We start from the raw sequence: 19356 nt of genomic DNA, 5'->3' as shown, positions 1-19356 counted from the left end.
CGAGGTGCACCATAAAAAGGCATAGATTGATATATTAAATTTAATATGAAGGTGTATATTTCATAAGATAAAAAAAGGTACGGTTTTCTAACAAATTTAAAAACACATGATATGAGAAGGTAAATATTCTAAACGAAAAACAGAGCAGGCATTGACTGTTCGACTTTTATAAATGTTGTCAGATTATTTAATAACACGGAAAATGTTGAAAATAGAAAATAAAGAAGCCAACTATTAATAATTTTTGCTTCTTTCTAATACTTATTTAAACAGAGGGTACTCACCAAGACAAGACCTGGGAGAAACAAAAGCTTCTGGCAAAAAGGAGAAACAGAGATATTATATATAATAGTGTTGGAGCAAAAACAAGCAAATTTATTAAAAAAAAAAAAAAAAAAAAACTGTTTGCTGAGAGCTCAACATGAAAGACTTCTTCTTCGTAATTCTTTGTGTGTGTTTGCTGCTGATCTTTACAGAAATAGAAGCGAGAGTTAAATTACCAGGAAACGCGACTGTGCCTGCGGTTATAGTGTTCGGGGATTCAATAGTTGATACGGGCAATAACAACAACAATGTCCTTTCTCTTGCGAGGTCCAATTTCCCTCCTTATGGCCGTGACTTCAAAGGAGGAGTTCCCACCGGACGATATTCCAACGGCAAGGTCCCTTCCGACCTATTAGGTTTGCAGATTTTCCAAAATCTCTCTTTTTATTTCGTCAATTCAAAAAAAAAAAAAAGATCAGTAAATCAAAAATATAATCATTAAAAACTCGTATATATATATATTTATATTTACATTATATTATAGACTTGAGTTAGGTTTTCATGTTGGGCACTTCAAATGAAATCCATTATTGAAACTCTTTTTCCGTGTTCTTTTGATACCATTTTTGCAGTTTTTCTGTATTTTTTTTTTTTTAGCCAATGGGCACTTGAAAATGACATGTACATGGCTAAAAGTCTTCCTTGGTTTGGACCATTCACACTGTTTTACATGTGGTTAGCGCTTTTATTGATTGCTTGGTCATATGGGCACTTGGATTTGGTCCGAGATTCAGGGTGCATGTATGAAGCCTGCAAAAATAAGGAAAGACGATTTATTTCACTCGTGGTCTTTAAACCCTGATGAAAATATCATTTTAATGTTTACAAATTTGCATTCGGAAAAAAAATTGTCCTTAAATGTTAGCAATAAAATTCTCGTTTTAGTTCATAGATTTTCAGTAAAAATCTCTGTTTAGGTTCAATATGTTGATATAAAGTTTTTTAACTGTAGCTACCTAAGAACTATTTAGGTGCATTTTCTTATTTAATGATTCAAACATAAATTCTGAAGTCGAACTTAGTTAAAAAAAAAAGAAAAAAAAATCAGAGGACTGCATTTCTATGTGCGTTAGACACAACTTTTTTAATTTAGAGACATAAAATCAGAGAAATTTTGCTCAAAGTTCATCAACTAATGCTGGAATTAATAGAAGTACATATTTTTGGATTTCGGATTACGTGTAAATTTGAATCTTATAAATGCTTGCACCAAAACAATACCCAGAGTGAACAGCAAAAAAAAAAAAAAACAAAAAAAACCCAGAGCAAATAGCTAGCTTAATCTGATTACGTGTAAATTCCAACCTTAAAAATGTTGCACGAAACAATACGCAGAGGAAATATCTGGCTTAATCTGTCCTCGTTACTACTTCTATGAAAATGCAACAAAAGATTGTGACATGTACTAATGCTTTAAAAGAGGTGGGACATGCTTTTACTTGGATTCTTACTAAAATACACATGCTATAGTTATTATTACAAACTTTTTGAAGGAAATATTATTTTTTACAATTACAAGCTTAAGTACTTATCTGCTTTGCTAAAGGTGGTCCCTCTTCCATTGAAATAAAATTTTATTCCTTCTTTTTTTTTTTCCTCTTTTAAGTGAAGGAAAAGGTCCCTTTTTTTCCCCATTTTCTTATTCCATTTCCCTATTTGTTTAGCACTTGTCTACATTTTTTCTTAATTTTCGACTTATGACGTTAATTACTTTGGGAATTATGTATTTAACCATTTTGCATACCTCTCTAACCTGGATTAATTGAATTTCACTCTTTTTCTTTTTTTTTTTTTATGGTGTGTGCCCATATGACTACTATTGTAACAAAAAAGAAATGAAACTATAAAGATTCCTATGTTAAATCACACATTTACACTGATGCAGAGATTTAGTTATTAGTAGTCTTTTTTTTTATATATATTTTCTTTATCGTTTGTTTTTGTTTATTAATTTAGCTTTGTAATTCATTATTAGTTTGTCATTTATATTATTGGTTATTTTGTTATTATTTAGTGTGTGATCTATAAATAGTAATAGGAATACTTGAATATTTGATAATTGAATACTAGAATTGTGTTTTATCTCTAAATTTGGGATTTTCTCTTTTTGAGACTCTTTTAGATAGATTTAAAATTTTATATCAATCTTCCGTTTGAATTAGGCTGGTAAAATTTTATACTATATGTCATGGGGGAAAATATGGAGGACACGTGGAGGAAGGATAACATGACACGTGACCTTAACCTCTCCTCGCAAAGCAGAACCCTCGACGTCTGGGACCCCCTTCCCTTCCGTCGTTTAGAGCCCGAGTAAGAAGCCCAACTTAGGGCGTCGATTTTATTTGATGTCGACAGGTCGTACCGTCGACCTTACAACATAGAAGTCCACCGCCAAGAAGAACAATTGGGCTAAACAACACTGGCGACCAGGGGAATGCTCCTTGAGGGAAAGCCTGACGTGGCAAGCTGTGTAAGGGATGTCCACAGTACAGGCATTAAATGCAAACCCTTAAACTGCCCCTACGGGGGACAGAAAAGGGTTACAGCTGTGCACAGAGCCGTAATAGGAGACTAATTGGCTGAGTGAACAGTGTGCAAAAAGTGATTAGTTGGCTACGGGCTGGGCCTAGAAAGGCAGACCACTTGAGTGCTTGTTCAGCCTACATGAGAAAACCCCTCCAACGAAGGAAGCTCGGCTATAAAAGGAGAGAAACCTCATACGGAAAGGAGGTTGATCTTTTCTGAGAAAGAAAGAACGAAAGAGCATATTGTAAATTGTAACAATCTCAAAAAGGAATAACAAACCACAGTGGATGTAGCTCTTTATTTCATAAGAGTGAACTACTATAAATCTTGTGCGTTTTCCTACTTTAAGTATTTTTTCTTATATTGCCTACTACACAAAAAATACCGCAAGCACATCAAACTCCTACATATAACCTATTTTTAAGCCGGTAATCCAACGGGAAACCCAGAGGTAAACCGGCCTGTTTTTGTTGGCGAAAATTCACCGTCAACAACTGGCGACTCCACTGGGGATGAACGCGTTTGACCCCCAACAACAACAACATAGTCGGCAAGCATGCCTCCAAGAAGAAGAATTGAGGCCAACAACCAAGGCAGCCAGATGGACGAGACCGCCACTCACCCGATGAATGACGGGGTGGAGGAGGTTCCACCCCTGGTCAGAAACGAGGTCCCGCCCCTAGACGTGCTGCGGCCGGATCCTGTGCAGATGCAGGCCCAACTAGCCACTCTAACCGATCTGGTACGTGGACTAATGACCGTGGTCGAACTCTTGGATGGAAGAAACTCTATGCCACCTCTAGAAGACGCCCCGAGACCGCTGGGACCTACCATGGCTGAAAACCCCAACCCTGGTGACCACCCACATATCTTAGAAGAGATCGGGGATAGTGATAATCAAAGGGGCCAGCCCAGGCCCCGACCTTCCCAATCCTCCGGCGGCCGTTTAAGGGCCTCCGGACTCCTGAGGACCCGATACCAAGAGGCCGGGGAAACCCCGAGGTACTACCCCAGAACCCAGGAAGAAACCCACCGGGAGACTCAGGGTCAGTACAGGCGGGCAGGCAGGCAAGAGGCGGACCCAACGGTCAAAGGGCAGAGGCGTCGAGCGTAGCTGGCTTAGCCATCTCAACAGAGGAGGCGCGCGCCCTCATGGAGCGCATGGCCAGCCTGGAGCAAAAACTCACAGGGGACGTAGCGGTTCTGAAAAAGAACATAGGGCGAGTGGCTGAGGTGGTAAACGTCGACATCACACTTAGCCACACATATGACCACCCATTTACCGAAGAGATAATGGCGCCACCTCTCCCCGATAAATACTGGTCGCCGTCGATCCCACCATATGATGGTCGAGGGGATCCTGACGATTACTTAAAAATGTACACGGGGCACATGCTCTTACATGGGTATGCCGAGGAAATTATGTGCCGAGCCTTCTGGAACCATTTGACGGACTCTGCCCGAAGATGGTTTCGGACGCTGAGGCCAAACTCTATCTCGAGCTGGGATGAGCGGAAGGAAGCATTTTCCCTCCAATTCATAGGGGTTAAAAAATATGTCCCCCCGAAGCAGAACCTCACGACGATAGACCAAAAGCCGAACGAGTCATTGAGAGAATGGCTTGCGAGGTATGGGGAAGCTGTCGCCGCCACGATGGATATAACTGACAGAGAGGCCTTAATGGGGGCATTGTCCAGTATGAAGAAGATTACCCCCTTCAAGAGAGAGTTGAACCGAAAGCCCCCGTCCAGCTACAAGGAATTTCATGTGCGAGCGCAAGGATACATCAAGGCCGATGAGGTAGACGCAAACGACCACGAGCACAGGTCCAACAAGAACAAAGGGACCGAACAAGTCGACGCCAGCAAAGCAGGATGGGAAGAAGCGTCGAGGTGGAGGAAGCGGAGACAAGCAGCCAGCTGCGACGTCGAACGCTCCGGAAGAGGAAAATCGTAAGCCTCGGCTGTTTCAAAGGTACGATTCCTACCATGAATTGACAGTAGGAGCCGAGGAAGTCTTCAATCAGGTCGGCCGTGGAAATCTACTGCGCCGCCCAGAGCCAATGAGGACAGATCCCAGCCGAAAGAACTAGAAGAAATTCTACAGGTTCCACGGCGATGTTGGCCACCACACCAACGATTGCGTAGACCTCAAGGATGAAATCGAGAGAGTAATCCGCGAGGGGAGGCTACAGGAATTCAAAGCTGAGCGAAGACCTTGAAACGATGGCCATGGTGGGCAGAACGGCGGTCGACGCTGAAAGGAGAACCAACGTCCCAAGGACCGAGAACCTGTCGGCATCATACGGACTATCCTCGGTGGCCCCTATATAGGAGGAGACTCAAGGAGATCCCAGAAGGATTACGCCCATGAGGCCAGAGGGGTTTACCAGGAAAGATTCTGGAGTGTCTCTACCGTAAAAACCGCACGATATAGCAGTGCCGACGTGACGTTTAATAAGGACGATGCCAGCGGAGTTCACTTCCCCCACAACGATACATTAGTAGTGGAAGCCATGATTGAGAACCACACTGTATGCCGAATCCTGGTAGACAATGGGAACTCGGTGGACCTCTTTTTCTCCGACTACTTGGAAAAGATGGGGATCCGAAAGGAGCAGTTGGAGAAGACCTCTAGGCCAGTATACGGTTTCACCGGGGACTCCGTCATTCCTCAGGAGACTATCCGGTTGCCCATAACCGCCGGAGAAAAATCCTGATAGACCATGACAATAGCCAACTTTGTGGTAATAAAGGGGGGCTCTTAGTACAATGCTGTAATCGGGAGACCGACCCTTCAGGCGCTGAGGGCAATAACCTCCGTCTACCACTAGAAGGTCAAGTTTCCTACCCCAAACGGCGTAGGAGAGATGAAGAGCAACCAGTATGAAGCTAGGGTTGCATACTTTGATGTCCACTGTGGATACGACCAGCCAAGGTGACAGGAGGCCAGAATGGTCTATCAAAACACTGTTGAAGAAATAGATCCCAGGGTTCAAGAGGAGGTCACCTGGTTCCAACCCGTCGAGCAATTGGTGGAAATCTGAGTTGATGAAGGCGAGCCAACCAAAGTACTAAAAATGGGCTTAGGCTTAGCCCTCTCACTCAAGATTGAAGTTGAGGACTTCCTAAAAAAGAACTTAAACGTCTTCGATTGGAACCATGCCGACATGGAATGGATCGACGCCGAGGTCATATGTCACTCCCTGAACATTGACCCCTCATATCTTCCCAAGCGCCAGAAGCGTCGACCAATGAACCCAGAGAGGTATGAGGCGCTGAAAGAGGAGGTCGACAAGTTGATCAACAATGGGTTCATCAGGGAGGCCCATTACCCGCGTTGGGTCTTGAACCCCGTTTTGGTAGTCAAGCCTAACGGGAGCTGGAGGACATGCGTCGACTTCAGCGATCTCAACAAAGCCTGCCCGAAGGACGGCTTTCCACTCCCTCGAATAGACCAGATGATCGACGCCACAGCAGGGCATGAAATACTGAGTTTCATGGATGCCTACTCCGGGTACAACCAGATCCCCATGCATCCAGCCGACGAGGAGCATACATCCTTCATAACCGATAAGGGCCTCTACTACTACAAGGTAATGGCTTTTGGCTTAAAGAATGCGGGGACTACCTACCAAAGGCTCGCGAATAAAATATTCATTCAATAGCTTGGCAAATCAATGGAAGTCTACGTCGACGACATGCTTGTAAAAAGTGCCAGGGCCAACCAACACGTCGACTACCTGGGTGAAATGTTTGGTATATTAAGAAAATACCACATGAAACTAAATCCCAAAAAATGCGCCTTTGGAGTTGGGTCAGGGAAGTTCCTTGGTTTCATGGTCAGCAACCGGGGGATAGAAGCTAACCCTGAAAAGATTAAAGCCTTGCAGGATATGCGGTCCCCAACTAAACTAAAAGAGGTACAGAGGTTGACAGGATGCGTTGCCGCCTTAAACAGATTTATATCAAAGGCAACAGACAAGTACGTCCCCTTCTTCGATACTTTGAAAGGAAGTAGGCGTTTTGAGTGGACACCACAATGTGAAGAGGCCTTCCAAAAATTGAAGGAGCATTTGGGCAAGCCCCCAATCTTGTCAAAACCCAACCCCGATGAGGAGCTAAGCCTTTACCTCTCCGTGTCCCAATATGCCGTAAGCTCCGTACTAATAAGGGAAGAAGAAAAGGTACAGTTGCCAATTTACTATGTAAGCAAAAGACTCCTCGACGTTGAGTCAAGATATACCGAAATGGAACGCTTGGCCCTTGCCCTGATGGTAGCTTCAAGAAAGCTTCGGCACTATATCCAATCTCACACAATACGGGTTCTCACAAACCATCCGTTGAGACAAGCGCTACAAAAGCCCGAAACTTCTAGTCGACTTCTCAAATGGTCGGTAGAGTTAAGCCAGTTCGACATTAAGTATGTACCAAGAACGGCGATCAAGGGCCAAGCGCTGGCTGACTTTCTAGCCGAATTCAACCATAGACCGGCCCTCGTTGCACCAGAGGAAGTCAAGAATATAGAATGGAAGCTCTACGTGGATGGAACGTCGAGCGATAACGGGTTAGGAGCCGGCGTCTTGTTGATCAGCCCAGAAGGCCACAAGATCACCTCGGCGGTTCGATTTAAATTCAAAGTGTCGAACAACGAGACAGAATACGAGGCGCTAATTGCAGGGTTGCGATTGGCCAATCACCTAAAGATTGAGAGGCTCAGCATCTTCAGCGACTCTCAACTGGTCGTCGGGCAAGTAAAAGAAGAATTCCAAGCGCGAGGAAAGTAAAGGAAGAACTCGTCAAGTTTAAAAACTACGAGATACTTCAAATACCGCGAGCTGAAAATGCAAACGCTGACACTCTATCAAAGCTTGCATCTTCGAAAGATTCTGACGCACTAGGAGTCGTTCCTATCGAGGAACTGGAGCGGCCGACCATTAAGGAAGTAGCTGAGGCACTAATCGTCCAAATAGGTGAAAATTGGATGACCCCACTCATCCAATACCTAATGGATGCACAACTGCCAAACAATAAAGATGAAGCCAGACGGATCAGGTATAGAGCCGCCAGGTACTTATTGTATGACAGTTTGCTTTACCGACGAGGCTATTCGACGCCACTACAACGGTGCCTGGATGATGACGAAGCCCAGAGGGTCCTTCGAGAAATCCATGAAGGAGTCTGCGGTAATCATACTGGGGGCAGTCTTTAGCTCTTAAGGTTTTGAGGCAAGGATACTACTGGCCCACGCTAAAAAAGGACGCTTTCCAATACGCCCGACGTTGCGATAAGTGCCAAAGGTACGCCATAATTCCTAGAGCACCCCCAGAAAATTTAACCTCCATTCTCAGTCCATGGCCCTTCGCCAAATGGGGGGTTGACCTAATCGGGCCATTGCACCTCGCACCTGGGGGCTTTAAATTTGCCATCGTCGCGGTAGATTACTACACAAAGTGGGCAGAGGCAAAGGCTCTGACTACAACCACGGAAGTAGCCTGCACCAACTTCATGTGGAACGACATTGTGTGCAGGTTCGGGGTCCCCCATTCGATAGTGTCTGACAATGGGAAACAGTTTGATAATGCCTCAACACGAAGGTTCTGCGATAGCTTGGGCATTTGAAAGGATTTCTCGGTGCCGATACACCCACAATCTAACGGGCAAGTCGAAGCAGTTAATAAAATATTAAAGTATACCCTGAAGAAGAAACTCGACGATCTAAAGGAAAAATGAGCCGAGGAACTCCCCAAGGTTTTGTGGGCATACAGAATGACGAGCCAAAGTACCACGGGCGAAACGCCATTCTCCATGGCATATGGCGTCGAGGCAGTACTGCCCATAGAAATTGAGACGCCGACTCTAAGAACTGTGGTCTACGACAACGACGGTAATTCGGAAGGCATGAATGGAGAACTCGACCTACTAGAAGGAAAAAGGCTCGACTCCCAGTTACGCCTCGCCGCCTACCAGCAGAGGGCAGCCTGATATTACAACAAAAAAGTCAAAAAATGAAGGTTCACCCCAGGAGACCTAGTATTAAAAAGGGTAACACATAGTACAAAACCCAAAAGTATTGGTCCTCTGGGCCCAACTTGGGAAGGACCCTACCGAATAAGAGAAGTATTGCGGCCCGGCACCTATATCTTGGAAAGCCTCTCCGGCAAAAAGGTTCAGCATCCATGGAATGTAGAATAGTTAAAGCTGTACTACCAATAATGTATGTAGTTTTTTAAACGCATCTTAGTTACATTTTTGGCAATATAAATAAATTATGAATTTATAGTAATATTGTCCAAAAGTAAGAAGAATTCACCCCTCGAATAAACTTGTATGCTTAAAAAATCAAGGTATATTAAACATACAAGGGGGGCAATAAGGGATCTACGGATCACCGGCAAAAAACTTAGAAAATTTTACAAAATTTTCGAATGCGACGACCCTAAGGGACAAAAGCTAACGCTGACTCTTCCAAGGAAGAAAGGCGAGGAAACACTTAGAAAATTTTACGAAATTTTCTAAGGCGACTACCCCAAGGGGCAAAAGCTAACGCCGACTCTTTCAAGGAAGAAAGGCGAGGAAAAACATAGAAAATTTTATGAAATTTTCCAAGGCGACGACCCCAAGGGGCAAGAGGTAACACCGACTCTTCCAAAGAAGAAAGACGAAGAAAAACTTATGAAATTTTATGAAATTTTCTAAAGATAAACGACCCCAAGGGGTAAAATCAAGAACGACTCCTTCAAGAGGGAGAGGCGAATGCATAATAAACAAATGAGCAAGGTATGAAATCTACTGGCTTTTTATAAAACACAAATGAAATAAAAAGAGGTTCAAACCAATGTCATATTAGTTACCGACAGTAGTTAAAAAAATTAAAAAAATCTTTAGGCCTCGCCGCCAACCGCCGAGTCATCACTAGGCGGGGAAGAGTTGTCGTCGCCAATAGGAGGAGGAGCATCATAAAGGAAGCCCAAGTCCCATTCAGGATGCTCTTGTTTTATCAAATCGACGATTTGTTGACCAGCGGATTAAAAATCCTTGGTACGAATGTCGATGAGCTCCGGAGAAGCCGTGAACTCCTCAATAATCTCTGCACGTTTGGCATCAAAAACTGCTGCAGCCTCGGCTTCGGCTTCTTTCTTCCCCTCAGCCTTTCCCTTAGCAAAACGTCTCTTCACCGCCTCAGTTGCTTCTGCCAACTTTATCTCGTATGTATCTACTCGCTTTGTAAGGTCCTCAACTGAGGCGGTTAGCCTAGCCAGTTTATCTTCCAGACTCTTCAATTTGGCCACGGCCATATCTCTCTCCTCGGCGGCGTTCGTACATTTAGTCTTTGCATCATCGAGAAGAGAGTTAAGCTCGGCCTTTACGATGTCCATCCCTTTATCCCGCTCCTCAACCTTAACTAGGTCGAGAAGGTTGAGAATGGCGAGGATTAGGCCCTAAAAAATTGGAGGTCAGAAAATAAGGATACAAAGCGGCAAAACCAGCAAAAATAAAAGGTAGCTCGATCAAGTCTTACGTGAATTTGGAAGGAGATCTGCTTTCACTGGCAATCAACCAAAGAAGATTGAGTGGCAGCAACCTAGTGCAGCTCGAGAAAAGATTCATACAGAGCCTGGAAGACAAGGGAGAAGCGAGGGGAAAGTTTCAGCATCGCCCCAATCTCGGCGTCAGAGACGTCCGGAACTTGGAAATTAGGATCCATAATTTTTACCTCAGGGATAAGCACGCGTTCCCTCGGCGCCAAAGGAACGTTTACGTCAGGAATGGGGACCGTCGGCGTCCAAGTTTCTACCACCGGCGTCTTCTCTTTGTGCCTCTTTTTTTGCGCAGGATCCACCTCTGATGCCGAGGGGACCTTTGTGGCTTTTCTTTTCCTCGGCGCCTGATAGGAAGAGCTAGCTTTCTCCTTTCCCTTAGAAAGAGGTTGTTGGCTCGGCGGGGGCTGCTAACCTGGTTCAGACGGTTGGCTGCCAGGGAGCTGGATCCTCAAAGATGCCATTTCTACAGAGGCGACGAGACAAAAATATGGTCGACACTTGGATAAACAAAATGCCATTATAAGAAGGGCGTCGGGAACAGGGGTTTACCTTCGTCGCTTAAATGGAAGTATTCGCGGACAGTGTCGAGGTCGGTGGGGTCTGGGAGATCAAGAATTAACCCAGCACTTCAAAGATTGGCCTGGGTCAGGAGGGTGTCAATATGGCGAACCTCGGACGAGAATGAGAAGGCCTTCTCAATCCTCACCAAACTGTTTCTGGAGAACTTTGGCCGGTCCTGACTGATTGTAGGATAAAAAGACTGTTAGCGTAAGAAATGAGAAAGCGAAGTAAGGTGAAAGAAAGGGAATCAAAGTCTCACCCATGTTCCAAAACGATGCCTGTACCTTCCTTCGGCAGGGCAAGCAGTCGTCGGGATGAAAATTAAAGGGGTCGCGTATCATAAAAAATATGGGTTTCCACCCATGTGACGACGAGGGAATGCCTAGAATTAGCTTGCCAAATATGGGCTGAGATATCCCGTGTCCACTCAGAAAATACCACCCCTCGTACTTGGCAACATGGCACAGTCTGTACATGAATCTAAACTCATCCAGAGGAAGATCCATGTCAAACTACTGGTTCCACAAGATCCAGGCGCCAGCAAAGCAGTACCAGAAATTTGGCGCCAGTTGGGCAGGGGAAATGCCGTAAAAGTGGCAATAATCTTTTACGAAGAGATGAACCGGAAGGGTCATCCTCGCAGTAACGGCCCTGGTATAGATAGGGAGGAACCCGGTCGAGGGCATACTAGTCTTAAAATGCATGTCTGGGAGGAGGTATTCGAACCACCTCCCGTCAATGCATCCTTCCTTCACCGCCCGGATGATGTTCTTATTCCGGACTCTCGACACCACGGTGTCAGCTGTGAAGGAAGGCCGATCTGGGTCTCCGCTTGTAGCAGCCAGCGGGGCATCCACGAGAGAAGCGGCGACCCCACACACGCTGCCACCTATAAAAGGCCTCCTATCGACGTCTTCGTCGATCATTCGGCAGACGCTGTCATAAGTATCGCTCCCGTCGTCGCCTGGGCCGGCCATATGTTCCTCAACTTCCCGCAACAGTGAGTCGCAGTGCGACGAGGAAGATGACCATGAAATCTCCGCCACAAAAGGGGAGTCTGGTCGTACAACAGACAGTTCCTCTTGACGGGTGTTTTTTGGGGCCATTGTTCTGGTAATAAAAAGACAAGGAGCTACATCAAAATCCTAAGTCGAGAGGAAGGAAAGAATGGTGGTTATTCTAAGCGACGACCATTCTGGACAATGACTGTGGAAACACCTCAACATAACGCCGACCATTCATATGAAAATGGTGATGGCAAATGCTCGTGACAACCAAGGTTCACCAGAACCCAGAAGCTAGACTCGCATTCAACCAGGAAGCAGGAAAAACTACCCTATGTGGTTCAAGTAAAGCATAAAAAGCTACTGTCCTCTACATTTCGCATATCAACACCTATGATTCATTGGGAAAGCCAGTAAAATCATCCAGCAACGCAAATAAACAACGATTAAAGCTTACCAGTGAGTTGGAGTCTGGACGGAGTTTTGAAACCGAGTAGCTTCACGATACACCAAAGGAAGTAGGGAGCACAAATCGGAGATTCGCAGGGAGAAATTCAGGCAGAGTAACGGCGGGTCTAAGGAATTTGTTTGGAGAGAATGACTTCGGTTTAGAGAATATTTAAAGAAAAACAGGCCTTCGACCCCTGACCATCAGATGAGGCTTGTGGAGATCCAACGGAAGGGGTAATTTTTCCAGATCGAACGACAGCAAAGCAAAGACAGGAAAACAAAGGGGCGCGATCCAAGGGCTCACATACATCCTTTCGAAATAAGGCCTGACGTCAGCATAGGGAAGTGACCGACGCGACGGTTATGTTCCTCAAGAAAATCCGAAGCATCCAGACCATCATTACGGGCGAAGGCTCGGGACCGGTTTCCCACACCCGAAGCACGGAAGGACGACCGAACCTAAGCTCGAGGCTGTCCAAAAGAAACCCTCGACCTAGGGGGTAGCTATTATGGGGGAAAATATGGAGGACACGTGGAGGGTGGATAACATGACACGTGGCCTTAACCTCTCCTCGCAAAGCAGAACCCTCGACGTCTAGGACCCCTTTCCCTTCCGTCGTTTAGAGCCCGAGTAAGAAGCCCAACTTAGGGCGTCGATTTCATCTGACGTCGACAGGTCGTACCGTCGACCTTACAACATAGAAGTCCACCGCCAAGAAGAACAATTGGGCTAAACAACACTGGCGACGAGGGGAATGCTCCTTGAGGGAAAGCCTGACGTGGCAAACTGCGTAAGGGATGTCCACAGTACAGGCATTAAATGCAAACCCCTAAACCGCCCCTACGGGGGACAGAAAAGGGTTACAACTGTGCATAGAGCCATAATGGGAGACTAATTGGCTGAGTGAACAGTGCGTAAAAAGTGATTAGTGGGCTACGGGCTGGGCCTAGAAAGACAGACCACTTGAGTGCTTGTTCAGCCTACAGGAGAAAACCCCTCCAACGAAGGAAGCTCGGCTATAAAAGGAGAGAAACCTCATACGGAAAGGAGGTTGATCTTTTCTGAGAAAGAAAGAACGAAAGAGCATATTGTAAATTGTAACAATCTTAAAAAGGAATAACAAACCATAGTGGATGTAGCACTTTATTTCATAAGAATGAACCATTATAAATCTTGTGCGTTTTCTTACTTTAAGTATTTTTTCTTATATTGCCTACTACACAAAAAATACCACAAGCACATCAAACTCCTACATATAACCTATTTTTAAGCCAGTAATCTAACTGGAAACCCAGAGATAAACCGGCATGTTTTTATTGGCGAAAATTCACCGTCAAGACTATCCATTCGGTTGCATTATACACATTCGCATCCAGCCAACGGTTTAGCTAGCCTCAAGTGGCAACTAGCTTGCTCTGTCCTTACCTAGTCAAGTCAACTATCCCTTTCCCTAAACCAAAATATAAAAGTTCATTCCTAGCTACACTCAATTCAAACTGATAGTTTAAAAATTTTTTTTTTTTTTTTTTTTTTTTTTTTTTTTCTCAAAAAATATCAGTGGAAGAATTGGGAATCAAAGAGTTATTGCCACCGTATGCGGATCCAAACCTAAAACCAGAGGACCTCCTCACTGGCGTCTGCTTCGCTGTTGGAGGTGTAGGATATGATGATTTCACGTCAAAACTTGCGGTAATTGCTCTTTTTTCCCCTTTTAATCCCAATGAAAATTAATAATATTCAAAATCTCAGCAGATTTATACTCATCATTTGTCAAGCTTTGTTAAATTTTGAAGTCTTTTCTTTTCCCCTGGCCAAGCAGTCTGTTCCACTACTATCTGACCAATTGGAGAAATTCAAAGAATACATAAAGAAGTTGAAAGGAATTGTGGGAGTAGAAAGAACAAACTTCATCATCGCTAATAGCATCCATTTCGTGGTATTAAGCAGTAATGATATTGCAAATACCTACTTTTCTACAAAGACAAGGAGTTTGCAGTACGATATTTCTTCTTACACGGACCTTATGGTCAATCATGCTTCTAAATTCTTTCAGGTATTTTAAGTAAAACTTATGCTATATAATATTAACGTGTTTAAATTGAAATATAAAAATTTGCTGGAATGTTTTAAAAATAAGATAATTACACAGTAATTATTGTAATGATTTTTACTTTTTATATTACAATATTACATAGTAATTACTATAATGATATGAATTTTGCTAGTCGTAAAATGTTATTTATGTTTTGTTATATTTCAACATGACCAAAAAAGTTGCCCTATATGTTTAAAATTCCCTATTTTTAAATCATGAGAAACTACATGAAACAAAACATATAAAGTAATAAATTCATATATCATAATTAACAACTGAATATCTAGCTGATTAAACATAAGTAATAAACCCCATTTTGCTCTTAAATAATCATGAATACAATTAATGTTTGGGCAGTTTGTAAATAAAACAAAAAGGAGGATTCAGATTTCAACCCATCACTGGCCGAGTCCAGTGAAAGTATGAAATACTAGAAAGACGTGTTTATACTATAGTTGTGTATCTTATATGTAAATTTTTTTTTGTAAATTATTGGAAGGAATTGTACGGACTGGGGGTACGAAGATTGGGAGTTCTTGGCGCACCGCCAATTGGGTGCGTGCCATCACAACGAACTATAGGAGGAGGCCTGGAAAGAAATTGTTTTGAGCAAGAGAACGAAGCAGCAAAATTGTTCAACTCCAAACTCTCTGCAGAGCTCGATAACCTTAACAAAGACAGGCCTGACGCTCGGCTGGTCTATATTGATATCTACTATCCACTACTTAATCTCATCCAAAACCCCACTAAAAACGGTAATATTTCATTTTTGTTAGTGTATAAAATACAATCAGTCAGAATTAGAATTGAGAAATTCTACTATAAGAAATGTTATTTTTCAATATCAGTAGCTATTGTTATTTTAGCAGTTGAATTATTTTTTTTTAATGATTTGATGTTTAAATGAGAGTAATTTTATGTCACGTGTCGTAAACTAACATATCCACTCGTAGATCAGATTATTAACAAATTAAGTCAATAGTTAAAATAGTAATTTTTATGGATGGTGAAAAATAAAAAACAGTTTATACCATAAAACTTTCCAAGTAACATATATTTTAGAACGAAATCTTTCCATTTTCGGTTATTTATTTATTTATTTTATTCACGTCTCTTTTTGATTTTGTTTTTTTTTTTCCCTTCTTTGATTTGAATATGATCAGGTTTCAAGATTGTAAACAAAGGGTGCTGCGGAACTGGGCTCATAGAGGCAGCACTGACGTGTAACGCACTGGACACTACATGCAAGGACGATAGCATTTATGTGTTTTGGGATGCTTACCATCCAACGGAGAGAGCATACAAACTCATCGTCAGCCAAATCATTTCCAAATACGTCAATGAATTTGTATAAAAACCGATTTTTTCTTTAAAAAAAAAAAAAGGGAAAACCAATCTAATTTGTTTACCTATTATTGTTATTGTTGTTATTATTATTAGCTCCCAAATGTATCTAAATTTAAATCAATGAAATCAGCCAAACCTGATTTGTTTACTTTATCAATTTTCTCGTGAGCAATCGTAGGTCAGATAAATGCTTGATGGGATTATTCCATCACATTACTACAGTTACATGTTGTCGTTTTATTTTGCTGAGGACGATATATAATGTTAATACATTACCAAGTCTCAAATTGAATAGATAAAAATGTTTTTTTTTTTTTTTTAATTGAAGAAGAGAGATTTTCATTTTAACAACAAAGTAATAGAAATAGTACAATTGATTTGAATGACTCCAAAATACTTTGTGTTGTGTATCTTATATGTATAATATTAGGTATCTCAATCCCTAATAATGATCAATTTTATGGATGAAATTGAAGGAGAATAAAAAATGTCTTAAAGGCACAACCAAATTTTCAGTACACATGTGGCCCATTAGCAATACCTGTAATTATGGACGGAACCAATTAAGACTCAAATTCCTCATTCGACTTTTTCATTTTTTCAAAATGTATATATAAATAGTTGTCATAATTTTATTAGTTGTCATAATTTTTATAGTCAACTATCTAATTTATTATAACTGTTGGATCAATATCTTACAGTTAAAATAATGATATCTATTAATGAGTAAATAATAAAATAAATATTAAAACCACACTTATATATATAATATATATGTATAGCCTCCATTAAAAGTTAAAAATTTAATTGTATTGCCCCATTATAATTTTACTCCATTATTAGTCCCCATTCCATTGTCCACAATCAATGAAAACTTATGAACAATTGAGAGTCAAGAAACGCCAACCATACAGACACCAACAACGCCAAACAAACGACTTGAACGGGTTGGCCATGCAAACAAAATCGAAAGGTACTTGAAAACGACGTCTGATAAACAATGCTCGTATAACTATTTTGTTTTCTAAATGTCTTAACCGTGCGACACTTTATGGCGTGAGATGTGAATCTGTAACACCCTAAAAAATTAAATGAGATTAATTGAGGTAATTAAGATTTATTAGTACACCTAATTTGATTTAATTAATTGAGTTTTGATTAATAAATGTTTTTGATGTGTAATTTAAATAGTTCCAATGTATTTAAATATTCTCAGTATTTTATTTTAATCTAAAAGTGTGTATGAGCGCATTCAGGACTGTTTTTTTAAAATGTTGACACTTGTCTATTTTTTTTTTCTTTTCTTTCTTTTCTTTTCTCTTTCTTTTCTCGTACACACACACACACACACACACACACACACACACACACACTCACTCTTTCTCTCGTTCCCTCACTCTCTCTCTTCCATTTCACTTCAAAATCAACCTGAATTTCGAACCAAAGGAAAGTTTCAAGAAGTTTCAACGTCAAGAGAAGGATTCAAGGTAATATTTCTGAAAAACCTCTCTTGAAATCTCAAGTTTTCGGATTTAAAAGCTTGTTTCTGGTTCGAAATAGATTTTGATGGATATTGAGTAAAACCATGGTAGAAATTGGAGATCTTGGGTTCTTTGGATTTGTTTTAGGACCTAGAACCCAGATCTAGTGGTATTCCTTTGAAATATGTTGATTTGGAACTGAAATCGCAGGTTTTTGGGCTGATTCCACCGGTTTTCTTCGCCTACTGTTCTTCACAAGTCGACCTGTGAGTCGACCGGACCGGTCGACCGGACTGCATTAGGCTACCGGTCGACCTATGCGGTCGACCGAATTGCACACCACCGGTCGACCGGTGGTGTTGCACTACTCTGTCACCGGTTGAACGGTGTACACTGGGTTTGACCTTATTGGGCCTGAAAATGCTGTTTTGACCTCTGTTTTCGAGGAGAACCTAAATTAGCTTCATTTGGGGACCCAGAGTAAATGGATTAGCATCTTTAATCCATGTTTTGGAATTAAAATCCTTGGAATGATGATTTGAAATATGAAATTAATTATGGCACACTAATAGGAAATTAAAGGGATATGATTGAGTCTGAATTACTTTAGAAATGAGATTGGAATCCTAAAGTATTGTCAGGCGTGCACCTATCCCCACATTTAAGAGTGAGGGAGGACCTCAAGAAGTGGATTTCTGGTTAGACTCCATAGTTAAGCACTTAGATACTATGGGAGTGCCGGAGGAATACCGGATAGAATTCGAGGTATATAAGATGGAAGGCCAAGCAATCCCTTAGAGTTACAGGGATCAGAAGGCATTGGAGTTTATGACCTTGCAACAGGGTGATATGTCAATAAGGGAATATGAGGCTAAGTTTAATGACTTGTCCCGCTTTGTGCCATCTCTAGTGGAATCTGAGCATTTGAAATGTCTGAAGTTTGAGAAAGGTCTAAAAAATAAAGTAAGGAGACCCTTAGTGCCTCTAAGGATCCAAAATTTTTGAGGCCTGGTGGATGCTGCTACAAGCGTAGAACAAGATAACTTGACCTATCAGCAAAGTAAGGAAGCAGCTGGTCGAGTTTCTGCTTCGGGTGGACCCTTTGCTCCGGGTGGGCCACAACGGAGCGGTAGAAGAAACTGTTGGTCTCCGAATCGAATTCGGATGCGGAAGCGTGTGCGGGGAAGGGAGGCGGATCGTGTATAACAAAAATTTTCATAAAACTTTTGAGATACTCTATAGATTATATTAATTTATGCACGAATAAATTAATCTCATTAATTCATTTATTAAGAACTCAATCAGGAAAAATACCTGGAAGCCGATTCTGACGATAACTTGAGTTCTTTGACCACGAACAGTCCTTGCTCCAATCTTTGTGTTTAGAAAACTAATGTCTTCCACGTCAATTCTTAGAATCCGCGAAGACGTGTGTGTGGACACACATGAGACAAAACGGGTTACAATAAACACTCGAATTTCCACAAACACCAATGCATGCACGATGTGGAATTTTTGGAGAAAATTTTTTTCCTTCCTTTCTCTCTTGAGAATTTTGGCCAGCCTTAACTTTTAGGGCAGAAAAATTGTTTCAAAAATTGTCTTCACAATTTTCTATCATTCTCATATTTAAAGAGTAGAAGTCAAACTTTAAAAAGGAATCAAATCTCCATCTGTAAGATAAAGCTTGTTAATTATCTCCTATTTGAATTTGAAACAAAATCTCCTCTTATCCTTATCCATTATGGCCGGCCACCTTAGGGGATTTTCATCCCTGTGTGGTGCCAATTTGCAGATAGGGAAGGAAGAGAAAATCATCCTTTATCCTGTAGTCCAATTTTGACTCAAATTCAAATTCCAATTTAAGTCAAACTTAAATTAATTTGAATTCTAAATTGAACAACATATCAAATAAGTTTAAATGGATAAATCTAGATGTGTTCAAATTCAAATTTAAAAAATCACATTATTTAAATAATAATTAATTCTCAATTAATTATTTTCGAGTATTTAATTTTAGAATT

At 41.7% G+C, this 19356-nt stretch overlaps 1 protein-coding gene across 1 annotated transcript; it reads left to right on the top strand.

Annotated features, from left to right (window-relative positions):
- Positions 1-228: 228 nt before the first annotated feature.
- On the top strand, positions 229-15881 carry LOC21402367 (GDSL esterase/lipase EXL3). The gene is made up of 5 exons (XM_010106981.2): positions 229-680; positions 13968-14098; positions 14229-14462; positions 15004-15259; positions 15668-15881. The coding sequence occupies exons 1-5, from the start codon at positions 422-424 to the stop codon at positions 15856-15858; spliced, it is 1071 nt and encodes a 356-aa protein (XP_010105283.1). The 5' UTR covers positions 229-421; the 3' UTR covers positions 15859-15881.
- Positions 15882-19356: the final 3475 nt, after the last annotated feature.

Source organism: Morus notabilis, unplaced genomic scaffold (genome assembly GCF_000414095.1).
Source record: "Morus notabilis unplaced genomic scaffold, ASM41409v2 Scaffold262, whole genome shotgun sequence".
Taxonomy (NCBI): Eukaryota; Viridiplantae; Streptophyta; class Magnoliopsida; order Rosales; family Moraceae; genus Morus; species Morus notabilis.
Note: the sequence above shows the minus strand (reverse complement) of the source record. Positions and strands in the feature narration are given on the sequence as shown.

What these genes read in the sequence shown, in the direction of transcription:
- LOC21402367 (XM_010106981.2), top strand. Translation starts at nt 422, where the DNA reads ATGAAAGACTTCTTCTTCGTAATTCTTTGTGTGTGTTTGCTGCTGATC. An exon ending in GGTCCCTTCCGACCTATTAG is followed by an intron (nt 681 to 13,967) that starts GTTTGCAGATTT and finishes AAAAAATATCAG; the next exon opens with TGGAAGAATTGGGAATCAAA. An exon ending in CCAAAACCCCACTAAAAACG is followed by an intron (nt 15,260 to 15,667) that starts GTAATATTTCAT and finishes GAATATGATCAG; the next exon opens with GTTTCAAGATTGTAAACAAA.